Here is a 16,493-nt window from a genome sequence, read left to right as displayed (position 1 = left end):
AAAACATCTTATTATAAAGTTATAGAAAAAGAGGAAATGATTGGTAAATAATAAGGCTTATGTACTCTTATAACATGGTAATAAAAGACTTTTTATGTCACATAGACCTCATCAAATGTTTAGACCATCATAACATTAAAAGTGGTTAAATTACAGCATTCATTACGTTACAGTTATAACAATATTGAGACCTTGCTTGTCTGTTAAGTATTCAATTAAAATCTACATTTTAATTTACACATGCAAATGAATCAACCTTAAAAAGTGAAGACCATTGAAAATGTACTTTAAAAAATGAAAAACAAAATATCAAAACATAATTAAACTTTAATACATTTCATGAGAAAGACGCAAAAGAATAGAATTATTTGTATATAGAAGAATGTGAATGACCGACGTGTAAACAGCATTGTAAACATTATAGAATTTTACAAAGGTGTTAGACATCAAATATTTACTGGTTAAATAACAATCATGTAATAATCTATTAGCTTCAGATTTCTTATATTCAAATTCTAACAGGAATTATAATAGAGACCTCTGATGAGAAAAGAGGGGCGATGTCCTTTACTTATACTAAAATATGACAAGATTTCACCACCTTAAAAGTTAATATTAACTAGGTGTGGTGTGAAAGTCTTAAAGTTTGTAATATTTCCATTGTGGCAGATAAACTTTTTTATTGTTATTCCTGGGAATCTGTTCCAACACCTTGTACACAGCAAACATCTAGTTATAGTACCAAGGAATTATCATATTTAGAAGATTTACTAACTCAATGTGTTATACTCTATTTTCATTATCACCATTCAAATATGGAAAAGTTACACATTCATTAAACTAAGGAGCTTCACAAATTTTTGTCTAACCCAAGATTTGTGGGCTATCTGTAATAAAACTTTATCATTCAAAAACATTCCTATTCAATTCCCTGTCCTTAAAAGTACAAAATTTGCGCTCGAAACGCCAAATCCAGTATGTAAATTTGCTTTATTGTTTTCTGAGTCTGAGAGTGATAATCATGCTTGAAACTTTTATGACCACCAGTGCAGAACTCTTAATTTCCAATTTACAAGGTTTTTTTATTGGATGGTATTTCTCCCCCTCTGGCTGACTGTCAACTGTGGAAGATTAAAGCATTCCAACACCTTGTACAACAGCTTTAATGAAAGGAACACAGCACAGAAAAATACATTTGTTAATTAGGCCTCGCTGATGTAACCAAATGTATCAAATGTGTAAAAAGCATTTGTACCATTAAGATTTACACGATAGTAATATAAAGGTGTAAACATCTATTCATCAGCTTTATCAAAGCTTGCTCTTCGAGAGAGGGTTTGTTGAACATACATTAAAAAAAAATTTATTCACTTATATAATGACATTAAATGGAAAAACAAAACAATATTCTGTTTTATCTTAACCTATTTTTCTATGCAAAGATATTCAATATAAACAATATCTTGTTTGTTATCATTACTTCCATAGCATTTTATAACAATGAGAATGATAGCATTCCTATTCATTCTCACCACTTATAATTCAGAATGAATCAATATTTTAGAATAATAAATAAGGCCTTCCACCACCAACATGATAGGAGTACAAAATTTACCATTAGTTAAATCAAAGTACAGAAGTTTTTATGTTTTGGGTTGCAAGAATTTTGTTTTATGACACCTGGCTGTTTCTGTCCAGGTTAATACAAGGCTACTTACAATATTCTGAGATTTGTCATGTGATCGAAGAGTCCTCGTGGTAATGTTGTTAGGTTGTTGTTGTTCAATGTTCTGAAAATATCAAGCAATAGTTTTTTTAAATGAAACTAATGAAATGGTAACTACAAGAAAGACAAAAAGTAGCATCATACATAGACTCAGATCCACAATGTGTGTCTGCTATCTAATTGTGTGTGGATAGCTTTGCCTTCCTTTTGTTGTATGGTATAAATATTGCCTTCCTTTTGTTGTATGGTATAAATATTGCCTTTGAAAATGTAATGGCATTACAACCCTACTCTCTTGTATGTACTGCACTCTGAAGCAACTGCTCTCTACACAAGATATCAGTTAAAAAAAAAGTGTGTTAAACTGAATGTTTTACTGTATTATATAAGTGTTTTCCATATAAAGAAATGCTAGTGCAAGAACTCTATTGCCTTGGTTTTCACCAAATTTCTTTAAGCAATGGTCTCCTGGATATACAGTTATTTACATTGCATGATTTGCAATCTTGAATTAAATATCCTACTTACAAAATTTCCATCTTTTTCAATGGTCTAAGTGACTCTTCTGATATACAGATTATCTGGTTGTGGTCTAATTGTCTGAAATACAAAAATATACATTGAATTTGATTGGTAACATTTACATCTTTTATGTACTATAGGGACACTCTTACTAGATGTTATTTCAAACTATTTTTTTTACAGCTTTAGCAAAAATGACTGATTGTGGTATTCATAATTGAAAAAAATTATCAGCAAGGAAAATAGAAGTTGTCACAAAGATGCCACATTGAATTCAGTCACTCTGACTTTCACCTTTGTATTCACGATGAATTTTTTAATTACATTTTAGGGACCTTGGCCTTACTTCCCATTAGGAGAATTTTTAAAGATGAAACATAAAAGTTTAATTAGAGGACAAAGTTTAAATAAATATCATTTGTATTTACTTCAGAATGAGGACCTAATATCTGTTTTATTAAATAAATATTCACCATCCTCTGAAATAACAATAGGACTTTTGATAAACAAAACAAACTTTCATTCCTTATGTTGGACAGTATATTTTTCCATCCATCACTTGAGAAGCAGTTACAGTTGTATGATACAAATTTTGCTAAAGGAAAAGGTTGTTTTAAGACAATACAACTAAGGGGAGATAATTCAAGAAAAAGCAAGATATACATCTGTGAATCTGAGAGCAATTTTTGAGCCTGGATAGATATCTAAGTTATAAAATTTAATCAATTGTTTTTTGTGAGTAAATGTTAAATACCATTTAGCGTAGTCTATACTTTATTGACTGTGGGCTTACCAAAAAATTGAATTATATAATGTTACTGTTTGTAAGTGTAAGTTAAAAGTGACTAATATTGTGTACTGCATGTCAAATAAATGTTTCAGGTCTGTAAGGGACCAAGCTCTTGTTTCCTTAAAGTAGTAATGCCATGAACGACATTGTTTGTTAATGTATACAACAATGATGATGTATTTTCTTATCAAATAATTAATCGGACATAGACAATAATTATAGATAATTAACAACTAATTAACACTAATTTATGGTGACAAATCTCATCAAATAAAATGTGTTGGTCCAGAAAATCAATTATACCTTGCACTAGGTGTGGTTGTGTTACCAATAAACACTCAATAAAAGGTGGAAGAACCAAGACCCTATTTACATGATGAGAACTTTTCTATTAAGATTTTAAAATACAATGCTAAAAACATATGCTTTACATCTTAAACTTTGATCCAATCTGATCTGTAAATTCTTCTTAAGCTTCCAAATTATAGGATTTACAACATATTTTACGGCCTAGATCTGATTTAAATTCACAAAAAATCTCATATAACAAGGCAGCCTTTTATTACGGGACTAATTAATAAAGACTTGGTGATCCTTGGGTTTGTTATCTTTAGGTAAAGTGATATGTTGAATGACTTTCTTTCACTTTAATACTCAAAACCTAAAGATATTTAACTGTCATTCTTCCATTCAAGCTTCTTTATCTTGTCTGTGAAAAAAAACACAAATTTAAACAGTCCATTCACAAATGTAATTCAAGCTTTCAACACTTTTCCCTTCATTTTGTTGTTGGTAACTTTTATTAGTTTGTTTTATTTCGTTTTTTGGGGATTTGGTAAAAAAATAATTATTGTGTAAAAAAGTAAGAAAATCTAAAAATTGAGGATTATCACTGCAATTTTTTAATTATTCAAACACATATTTCATTCATTATATACTATAACAAACAGTATTGAAGAGATGTTAGGGCAATCTAATTAAACAACTTAACATGCTAACATATTTTGTACAATCTTCTATTTCATAATTCAAAACAATTGGTTAATGATTGTTAATAAGCAAACAAGTAACATTCAAGTTTAAAATTCCCAATCCTTCACAAAATGTTACAAACATTGAAAGTACAATGTACAACAATTGTTGATTTAATCAGCAGGCGTTATCAAATATTCTCCAATTATCTGTTCATTGGTTATCTATAGAAAATTAAGGGTGGATTTTATACATAATTGTTAATAGGACAATAAGACAAAGACTAAAATGTTAATTTTATTATCAGATTTGGCAATAAGTTTGCTATTATGACATTTACTTTCACGAAACACGATTTTTTGTTGGAGTCCATTACTACTACTAAGAGATTCTAAATCATATTTTTTCAAATACTTCAGGTTAAATTTCATTTTATCAGATCTTAGATATACTTGGTTTCAATTGTATTAGTGAAAGTGTGAATACTTTTTATTGTTGTGTTTAAAACCAAATTAATCATAAATCAAACAAACCCAAAATTATATTTCAAAGGAAGCCTATGATTTTATTGTTTTTTCTCTATATCCAATTTATTGAACTTATTTTCTTTCAATTTTAAGAAAGTTAATGTATCAATTTTGATTTTACTGGCTTCTTTCAGTCTATAGTGTATTCATTGTATTGAAAAAAAAACATATACTATTCATTTTCTTCAATAGCGAATTATTGTCTATACAATTGTTTTCAACTCTTCTTGAATATTTTTTTGAAATATAGCCTTAATAAAGTCAAAATATAACTAATATAATCAAAACAATATTTTTTTTCTTATTATATGGAATCAAGTCATAAAAATTTGAAAGGATAAAATTAAAGATTTTCAGTCATAACAAATGACAAAGGCACACACTCATTGTTTTCTGTAATTCAAAATTTAGCTGAAAAATATTTTTCCAGATTTTTTTAAAACACCTAAATTTTTTATCTCAAACATTGTTACATTAGTGTCCTAACATTTACTGTCAACTTAAACATTTGTAACAGCAAAACTACAATTTATCTTCTCAAATACTTAAACATAAGCCAATCATTAATGGTACAATACAATTTCCATTACATTCATGGTATAATAGCACATTATATATGAATCTACTATACTATCACCCTGCCTAACACCACTAACACTGCCAGCATGCACATCTGAAGCATTCTCTTACTATTTTGTAGTACAATGTATATTTTCTAGTTTGACAATCTACATAATTCTACAGGTTTTGTATGTCTTTTAAAGTAAAATGCAAAATGATTTTTTCCAAATATATAAAAAAAAAACAACACCATAAGAACATATAATCATGACATTAGCATAAGAAGCATGCAAGCTATAAAATGATATGTGCTAGTAGAACTCACAGATATAAGTATTTAGATGTATTAGTATGAGACGAATGTTAGTTTGAAACTTACAAATTTCTTAAACTTAGAGAACCCTGTAGAGATTTTCTGTTGATAGATTGTAGTTTGTTGTAACTCAAATCTCTGAAAATAAAGTCAAAAACTAAAGCGAAAAACAAAGGTGGTGAAAAGCTACAGAAATATAAAACATAGATGTGCATAAAGTAGAAACTCAGGAGAACAAAAAACACAGAAATATATAACTCATGAAAAATAAATTTATACAGTGATAAAAGCCTTTTATCTTAAAATTATAGCAAAATTATATTTTAAACTGAAATTGAAGACATAGATAATGTAAGTGACAGTAAAATCTTGTCTTGCACTTCCAAAATAAAGGCATGATATAATTAAACATCTATACATGTAACATAAACTTGTGTGCACAAACAATTGTTACTGGTTCATGGTTAACATCTCATATCAACAGTTTTAGTTTGGAGCAACCAGTACATACTGAATTCTTTGGCTCTATTTTTGATCACAGTTTGCACATACTTGTCAATCAAAATAAAAAATACACATGTTCTAGTACTAATATAGTTCTATATTTAACTATATCCAAAGTTCACATGTTCTAAAATTATTACACAATAAAACATCATCCTCTACTATAAGAAGGACACCAGTGCACAGAGGTGGATCTAGGAAGGGGGTAAGGGGATATGGCCTGTTAGTGTGGACATTTTTTAGTTGGTTATATATGAAATTACTAAAGTGCAACAGGAGTTAGCACCCTCAGGCAGTCAGTGGGTCCCAACCGGTGCTTCAAAAAACAAGTACACCCAGCTGTACACTTTACAGTTCAAGACATCTGAAGTCTTTGGGCATTTCTTGACCATTTTTTACAAAACTATTTTTTTAAATTTTACTTGCTCAATGGTGTATTATTTTGAACCAAATCTATCTAAATTTTTTCATTATGATTATCCTGGACGGAGCCTCGACATGAAATATATGGAATGTCAAATATATTTATTTCCTTAAATAACTATAATTTTTGTGTGACCATATTATATACATATTCTGATTGGACCTGTCAGCAGTGGATTATTGATCCTAGTTCACTAAGTACATTTTTGTAATATGACATTTTGACCAAGCATGTTTTTAGGAAGGTGACATGTGACCAAGTACCAATGATAAGATTTTACACCTGCGAGAATGTCATTAAAATAAAGTCATACTGACAGAATTGGTGACATTCTAACCTATCAAAATAATAGTATCTCATACCATATAAGACAAAGATATCTAACAAATAAGTCATCTCTTCAAATAAATTGTGTCTTTATATCGCTTTTTTAATTAAATTTATGTATTATCTCTTCAATTTTATGACAAATTTTCAGAGGATTCAGGAACCAAAAATCCCCCTTCTTATTCTTTAAATCCCTGTTGTAAATTATTGAGTTTAAGAACTGGACTTGCTGATTAGGTTGATATCATATTACAGGTTGCTTGTGGAATTACAGTCAATCTCTCCTTACAAGCAAAATAAATACCCTGACTTTCAAATTTAAGATGTCACTGGTCATTAAGAAATACATAGATACCAAAAACTTTAGACAGGAAAACAACAGTTATGAAAATGACACTTTCTATATGTCAAGTTACTTGACACCCACAACTTGTACGGACTGTGAAAAATGAAAGTGATGAACTTAAAACAAGGTTAAATGGATCATTTGATGGAGACTAAAGCTGATGACCATTGCATTAAGATGACAAGTTTATGACAATGCCATTACTGTCCATATCTAGTCTGTTGTGAAAAATGTGCATCATGACAAATTTACACAAAATCAGATTAATATCTGACAACTATTTGTAAGTAAGAACACAAATACTCTTAAAACAATTTTCTTTTGCTGAACACACTATATATGTAATCATTTAGTTTCAAGTTCAAACTGAAAGAATTTCACCACAACTGTTGTATTCATTTTTTCATGAGCAATTCACAACATAAAATATTGAGCTATCAAAACAAATGAATTCAGTCAAACACATATTGAATTTTTAAGACATATTTTGAATCTGCAAGCAATGAGTATTCAGTAATCTACAGCAATTATCCATGTTTGTTTTCCCCCATTTTGTTTGCATTTCTGTTCTATTTAAAATTTGTAAATGAATAATTATAAAATATTGGTGAAATTGAAACTTGTAGCTTCGAAAAACTTAATTGACTGCAAGTAACATACATAACATTACTTTTACTACCATACCATATCACTAGCTACCATTTCTTGTAAGAGCATGAATAATCATAATAGAATTGGCTACTTAGAAAGCTAAATTAGTAAATACAATTGGGTGGTTTGCCTTGTAACAAGTTTTCCTTTATAATTATATCGAATTAGAGGTCAAGCAATAAAGAACTCCCAGTTTTGAAGTTCTTTTTTGTAACAACCTCAACAACATGGTCTATCTAAAGTACAAAGACAATTAAAAGTACATTAGTCAATTAATATAACAATTAAAGCTACTATCAGTAATTAAGAAGCAACTTAATATTTTGTTATTTCTTTGATTTGTGAACTTAGGCCTTCCGTCTCGACAACCGCCACGAATGTGCAGTAACACCCTGAAATATCACCCAAGTTTGCACAGCCTTTCTGTGACTTGCAAATATGAAACAATTACTGTAAACATTGTAAAAAAGTGAAAAAAGTCTTTAACTTTTTAATATTGAGTTGATCAGATTATGGGAGTATAAAAAAGTTTTTAATGTTTACTGAACTTCTGATTTACAGATCTGATCAGTGGCCTAACACACGATCTATTAAATATCTAAAGTATCCGATATTAAAGTCTGCGATGAACTTAGGCTCTGAAACACTCCTGATAGCCATCCAATCAGATACCATGTTAATCGATACAACTTTCATGTTACTTTTTGTTCGCACCCAGACATTTTCAATATCAATTAAAATCAACAATCGACAAACATATTAGGTGACTAAATTTACACAAAAAGGTATAAAAAAGCATTTATCGAATAGATTAATAATAAATAGGACTACAATTTTATGAAAGAAATTAATTTCCGCTAATGTGTATATTGATGCAATCACTCATAATCAATCAGATTGTTTCATAAATTGACTGAAAATGAAACATCTAATATATAAAACCATGGCTCATATTTGTGACTATTACAGATTACCGAACTTCTCTTACAACTGATATTAATTTTTGTCTACTTATTTCGTTGCAATTAATTTACTTTGCCTTTACTGCCATATTCCTGCTTCAAAAATGGATTCCAATAAAAGGGGAGGCTAAAAATAAGTGATATTTCAGCAAATGACACATATATACCCCACAAAGCCTTGGATAAGTAAATTTAGCTTTTTTCTGCTTAATTTAATTTACATCAGTTTTAATCAACACATTGCTCAAAAATCTATAAAAAGTGTGTTAATCAATTAGCTGGGACTATAGTACCATAATAAAACTTCTAATTAGCTGTGCATCAAAGCACATGGGCTGCTTGTATATAAAGTAAGCAAAGCATAAAAAACACAAGTTCTCTCACAGGGAATTAATTTCATCAATTTCCACATGATTTTTACTTTAATATTCAAAATGGCTATTTCTATAGCTTAAAACAAGTTACCTAATACCATTAATTAAGTGAGAACTTTTATATAAATCAAAAACAGCTACATATTCTTTTTACCAAAGAATTTGAAAGCAGAGGCGAATAATAAAACAAAATTAAATTATAAGATGTTATAAAAGTCTGCTATTTTGATACTTAAAAGCATCCAATTTGGATTCCAAATATTTGAAATAATCAGAATTATATCATGGTAAAATGTAAAGACCGGCCCCACAGAGTTCTTGAAAAGTGGTGGTCGGATGGTTTTGACCCCCAAAACTTTCTGAGGAACGACACAATTTTGGTATTTTGCAATAGAAATAAAAATAAGGACCAGTAGACTTCTTCCAGGACCACCAAGAAAACCAAAACTTTGAAAGTTCTTGCAACTAAGCATTAAAGTAGATTTAGTCAATGAGGGGATATATTTCTATTCATTGCACCAGAAGGGATATATTCCTGTATGCATTGACGATGAAGATAGATTATGAAATGTCAATTAATGGGTGTTCTCCTGTTAATGTAACAGTGACATGGACAAGTCAACACTGCAGGTTTACCAATAAACATCTGTATCACCCTGTCAAATCTAATATCATCAACATCATCAACATCATCATAGGTTAGAACCAGGGGATGGTTATTAACTGGAACATTTAAGTAAAGGGATGGCATTAGGTGATAAAATTTAAAAAGACTTGTTGCATGTACTTGTACCTGAAAAGTAGTAAAAGGATTGGTGCTAACTGGCAAAGATTTAACCCCGCCACATTATTTCTGCATGTGCCTGTCCCAAGTCAGGAGCCTGTAATTCAGTGGTTGTCGGTTGTTTATGTGTTACATATTTGTTTTTCATTTATTTTTTTACATAAATAAGGCCGTTAGTTTTCTCAAATGAATTGTTTTACATGGTCTTATTGGGGCCTTTTATAGCTGACTATATGCAGTATGGGCTTTGCTCATTGTTGAAGGCCTTACAGTGACCTATAATTGTTAATATTTGTGTCATTTTGGTCTTTTGTGGATAGTTGTCTCATTGGCAATCATACCACATCTTTTTATTTATATGTTGTCTGCTCTGTGGTCAGGTTGTTGTTGCTTTGACACATTCCCCATTTCAATTCTCATGGCCATCCAGTGACTATATCAAAGTTTGTATTTTCAAGAAACAATTTTGGCAATATATGCACCATGAACACTTTATGTAATTGATCGACAGAAGGTATTATTAGCAACATGAAGATATGCAGTTCAGACAGTAGACAATTTAACTTCTTGTTGACCCATTAAAGTATTTAAATTGTGTAACTAGGTCCTTCATGATATGCTACACAATTCAATCTTCCTGTGTACAAAAACTGATTTTAAACATGTCTTAGACAGAAATCATCAAGCATGTTAAGGTCCAAGTTTATCAGCTTTCCGGTATTTTTAGCCTTTGTGTTAAAACTAAATATCACAAGGTAGATCTACCGAGTAATTGTATCTTGTCAAAACTTCTATTTATTTATGACAAACCATGGAAAGAACCCATCCTACAGTTCATCAAAAAGATTACCCCTTCTCTGTTTAAATCCTATACCCAAGTTTAAAGGTTGAAGACATTTCCCATAATCTTGTTCCAACTTCTAAAAGCATCAAACAAAACATAAATTTACAAATTCCAACTGTCATTGACAGTTCTAGATTAAGATTAACAGATGTGCAATTGCTAATTGTTTATGTGTTAATTGAAAATTATCTGATTAATTAAAAAAAAATCAGATACATGATATAGCATATAATGTTTAATCGATTGTAGATATTTAACATACTGTAATGACAGATCAATTAAACTGACATAATACTTCTGTTAATACAGGGGTCCAAATTCCTGGTTTTATACCTATAACAGAATCAATCTTGCTATATAGACTTCTGATTTACTCAGTTTCATTCTATGATCTATTTCCAGGCCCGTAGCCAGCAATTTCCAAGGGGGGGGAGGGACTTACATACTAGACTTTAACAGTCACAATTCGAACAGAACAATGACTTTAACAGTGCTTATTTGTTTTCAAGTGGGTGTTCGTCCAAACCCCCCCCCCACCCACCCACCCACCAGAGATGACTACGGGTATGATTTCTAGTAAAGACAAACACATGAAGCTTTTTTCCACTTAGGTATTGATGCTCAAGCTACCTATTCACGAAGTTACCATGAAACAATTTATTTTGCAATGGTGTACAGCAGATTGTGATCTGTGTTACCTGTTGCATCAGAAGTAAAGATAGACAGAAATAGGGTGTGATAGGGCTCCAGACCAAATATGAAATTATACTCTTTTTAAACAAGTTCAGACAACAAAGTTCTAGTTCAGTGGGCATGGTTAACTTTTAAACTATCTGCAAACATTAACAGGTGATAGTTTCTAGATTCTAACCTTCAGGTGGAACACAATAGTACTGAATTGTTTTCCTATATATAATATTTTATGTCTATTTTAACAGTGTTTTGTCATTACAGTACCTTCAAATCTGTGTGTTTATGATTGCCAAGAGGAAAGGAGTTTTACACTGAATTTTTATGAGAAGGTTAATATCAACAGGTCATTTTCAATATGCTTCACTTGTATATATTTAGTGGACTCAATTTACCTCCATGAATATAATGTATCTTATGCAGAAAGCTTATCTATTCATTAATGAATTTGTATAAGTGCTGTATGATTGTAAACTACTAAAAAAATATAAAATATAGAAGAAAAAAATAATCAATCACATAGAATTTTTTCCACTTTTTTTTTCGATTAACTAGATTCTATCTCATACATGTAAACGGACTACAATCCTTCATTGTTATACCTAACAATTTAATTCTAATGAAGACATAAATAACTATGTAATCTGGTGCATTTATCAACTGCATTTGATGTCATAATCGTTACCTGATCAGGTAAATAATATGGTACAAAACTCAGGTCTTTAATTCATCAGAAATCTGATGCAGATTTGTGCAGATAAGTTTAGATCTAAGGAATGTAACCTTATGTTTACATGTTTGCTACAAAAGTCAGACAGTTTGTTGACATGGAACGAAATTTATATACCATCAAGCCCCATAAATAAAACAAACCAACTGTATCTTTTCCCAAACAAAACTTCAGTGTTAAATGGTCTAATACTCATAATGTGTGGTATCTGAGGGAAAAGTTTGGTGGAAGAGAAAAATCATAAACTGATTTAGAAGCAAAAGGAAAGTTTGAATGGAGGGTTTGGGAGGAAGCTTATCTATTTGTCAGACAAGTCAAAAGGAATGATGTGGAGAGCAAGTCACTGTTCCAGTGGATTGAGACCTGTTGTATGTCATTGATAGTCCCCAAAACATATAATAGAAATTCTTTATTTTCAATATCATATCAGAGTCTACCTAGAACTTAAAATGTCTCTTTTAGATTCTGTTTATGTTGTTAGGTTACTGTCTCATTGTTGTATGCCTCCTATCATCTCTATTCATATTTCATTATAAGTTATTTGAAATCAGATCTCTAATTGCAGCAAGAATCTTTTAACAAGCTGTTTATTTCTAAATCCTTATTCTGGATGCACTTCATTGTACCAGTGGTTAAGTTTTACACAAACAGCTCTAGGTTTTTTTCAAAATCAGTTTCTCTATCTTAACAAGTATATTGAATTGTGATTAAACAATATTTATTAACTGATAATACCTATCTGTTCAAGAAATGTCAGAGATAAACACATCTAAACAACATTAGGAAGAATTTACACCCTAACATACTCACTTCTTATAATAAAGGCCAAGTAAAACACATTTATTTTCAAGGTTCTCAATGTTAAATTACAAAAAGTGAAACAAAACTTAGAGCCTACAAAAAATATCATAAATTTAATAAAAAATCAAATTAAGTTTTTCATGTCTATCTTATAATAGTTAAATTGATAGGTAATTTATTTGTAAATATAGCTGTTTCTTGGGGAGGGATTTGGTTTTGCTTACAGCCATTAGTTCCAAGAAATGATTCCCATGTTTTTCTACCCTACCAATGCAGTCAAAAAACAGTCAAATCAAGCCAAAGAAACATTTTTTTTCAGTAATAAGGTGCAGTTTTAGGTTTAAAGGCAGATCATATTGAAATTGCACTACTGTAACTTATACAATAACTTGATATGCAAATGACAAGGAAATTCTACCAACTATACACTCAATAAAAGTTTGTTATTTCTATCAGATGTGTAAACAAACAAACAGCATGTTCTAATTAGTACCTACAATAAAGTAAGACATTGAGGTCAAGTTAAGTGGACATTAATAGTCTACAATAAGATCATTCCAGGTCAGACAGCAGTGATAAGGATAATTACTGTACAGTTATAGGCTTTCTAAGGTCACACAAAGGTGTTACATGTTCAAAGGTCTGGCAAGTTTTTCAAATAGCATAATGCATGAAGATAATATGCAATGAGGAGAACAAAAGAACAAATATTAGATGTTGATATTATAGAAAGAGCTGATTTTATATGGGAAACAGCAGATTATATAGGGGGGAAAAGTTCTGATATCTTCACTAAAAAGTTGTATTTCTTTTTGTATTTTTTTTTTACATATATCCCAGTTTTTACAAGAATATATATTGGTGAATATCATTTCTTTCAGAATATTTATCTATATCTATAAATTAGTAACCCTCTATATTTATGTTTTCAGCTCAATCAGATTTTTAAAAGGTAAAGATGGAATGAAAGAGACTCAACCTTCAATCTTTCTTTTAAATTATAGTGATCTGGTTGTTTGAATTCTAAAGACTATCATAAACTTTTCAAACCAACAAATATTTTGCTTGTCATTTTAAGCTTTTGACCTATAATTTTCTCTTGAAAGTGAAATTATTTTATAGATAAACAAAGAAGTAAATTATATTTTTGTTCTGACTTGTATCTCTGTTCATTAAGAAAATGGCCAGATGCCATTTATTTTTTTCTAATTTTATAAAAACTAAAACTCATCAAATGGTAATAAAATTCATCAACTTCTAAAGAAGAAAAGATTATTATGAACTCTTGGTACTTTGATGTGTATATCAAACTATTTTTAAACTACTACAATGGTATATCAACAATGCAAAGGTTTGCATTTTATGAAATGGTACATAGGATCTATTTCTATTCATTTCATTAAATGCAAATCTGTCTATTGCTAAAGATATATAGAATGATCTCTACGTGTCTGATTTTGTGTTTTTGGGTTGCTGTCACATTGACAAACCCCACGATCTCTTTTATTCATGTCTTTAAATTTTTACATCAGAGGAAACAAAATATGTAAGAAAATGATAATTTATTTTCTATATCATGATCATAAACTTTAATAATCTATCATCAATAGTAGATTTGCATCAGATACTAATAATTCATACATAATAAGTTCTTTAAAGTGGCAAATTTACATAATAACTTTGTTACCTTTACAATTTGTCAACATTAAAACTGTCAGAAAATGATTTTTTTTTGTTTATGACAAACAACAATGGCCACCAACGCAAGACAAAATGTTATCTGAGGAATGTTAACAGCTTCATTTGTCAGGGCACCTGTCACCCACAATGCACTTCACTTTGTGCAGCCAAAAGTAAACACAATCAGCAAACTGATCTTTTTAAATTTACTTGTCAACCCTGCAGTGACAATACAAGTGTTGATTATATATCAGATTACTCTTTTACATAAACAGTTTGCACCTTTTCTCCTCTTGTCAAAGTAAATTAACTATATAAATATATTTTACACTAACACTAAAGGGAGATAATTCCTTTATTTAAGAACTTTTGCAATATTAATTAAAATATAATTTTGATCTCTTAAGTACACATGAAATGAAAAAGCTGATTTTGCACCTTTTTTAATAACCATTATGAAAGAAAATTTGTAAGGCAATAAGACAGCTTCCCATAAACACTAATTTAACTAAAATAGACACCTAAAGAGGTATTTATCTACTGAAGGCAAACATAATTAAAACATCCTCACAGGGATACAATTGTTGTAGCTGTTTTAGAAATACACACAATATTTGTTAATAAATACCAATTTAGGGTGGTCTAATAACCATGGTAAGTGTACTTGTAATGTCAAGATGTTTTCAAGTGTTTACGATCTTCTCTCAAATACTGCATTTTTTACACAAATGGAGTTCAATTCATATCCCTTGATTCCCACATACAAAATTCAATAATATAATAATTTGGCTTATCAGGATTTAAAATAAGTTGTACTGTCGTCTGCTGTCATGTCCCAAGTCCAGGTGTTAAAGTCAGGTGACATATTGTAATTATAATTTCATTAAAATTCCACTATGGTGTGCAACTCTGTGAAAACAATTTTTCATTTACAACATTTTTCAAGCTGAATAAGCTGATCCCCTACATCTACAGTTTTATCATGTAGGAGGGAAATCTATCTTGAATCATGTTGTAGGAGGGAAATCTATCTCTTCTTCAAATATTTCATTGGATACTATGTATACAATGTACAAATTTTTAATTATCAACTTCAATATAGCATTTAGGCAATATGGTAATAAGAACCACTTGAATTTGTGATGCATATGTTTTTACATATTTTATGGCCTTCCATGACTGAAATATTATGAATTTTCTTTCTGGCTATAATCCATTTTTCCAATTATTTTTTTACCAGGACATCAATGATTTTTAATCCAAATGATTCACAAAAATTAAACATCTTTTCCACTGATGAAACCTTTCTGAACTTAAAATTCAAAGAACGGTTTGATATTTCATAACTGACCCAAAAAGAAGAAAATAAGTAGGTTATGCATCAAATTTATGTTTAAAACTTGTCCATACAAATAGTAATACTAAACACCAGAAAATAAAAATTCAGAGAAATGAAAAGGCGATTATTTTAATACCCTTTGAAAAATAAAAATAAATGAGAATAGAGTGAGTCGGATAGACTAAAGATGTTCTTGATGAATACCTTTTAACATTCATTAGTGAGTATCCATTAATTTCAGTAAAGTGTGATTAATTATAGTAGTTGAGACTGCATCAAGGTACCAGATAATAGGAAACCAGATATCTATGTCACACACCATCCTGACACATAAATATTCCTCATAACAAATTACTAAGCCTATAATTAGGTGCTAGTAATATTAATACCCATAGATTAAATACTTATATGATATCTGATACACATGCCTTTCAATTCCTTAATGTCAAAAATCTTCTCTCCCATAGATCATTGTGACGATTTAGAGTAGGAAAAGTGTGAAGTCATCTGTATGTTTTATGTGATGTGCTATGTTCATACTGTTACAAACATTTCATTCAGATGGATAGCAATTAATAATAGATAAATTTTGATGAATGTTTGTAGATTGAATGGAATTAAAATGA

At 29.9% G+C, this 16,493-nt stretch overlaps 1 protein-coding gene across 8 annotated transcripts in view; it reads right to left on the bottom strand.

Moving 5' to 3' along the window:
• LOC134714636 (protein slit-like) overlaps positions 1-16,493 on the bottom strand; it is a 79,243-nt gene that overhangs the window by 38,512 nt on the left and 24,238 nt on the right. For 4 of the 8 annotated variants that reach the window (XM_063576036.1, XM_063576037.1, XM_063576039.1 and 1 more), the window contains 3 exons: positions 5,478-5,549; positions 2,255-2,326; positions 1,719-1,790 (listed from right to left, as the gene is read on the bottom strand). In XM_063576036.1, coding sequence (XP_063432106.1) covers positions 1,719-1,790; positions 2,255-2,326; positions 5,478-5,549 — 216 coding nt within the window. The remainder of the gene's footprint in view (positions 1-1,718; positions 1,791-2,254; positions 2,327-5,477; positions 5,550-16,493) is intronic. The other 4 variants (XM_063576038.1, XM_063576041.1, XM_063576043.1 and 1 more) reach the window with 1 other exon arrangement.

This window comes from Mytilus trossulus, chromosome 4 (genome assembly GCF_036588685.1).
Source record: "Mytilus trossulus isolate FHL-02 chromosome 4, PNRI_Mtr1.1.1.hap1, whole genome shotgun sequence".
NCBI classification, from domain to species: Eukaryota; Metazoa; Mollusca; class Bivalvia; order Mytilida; family Mytilidae; genus Mytilus; species Mytilus trossulus.
This window is presented reverse-complemented; position numbering and strand designations above follow the sequence as displayed.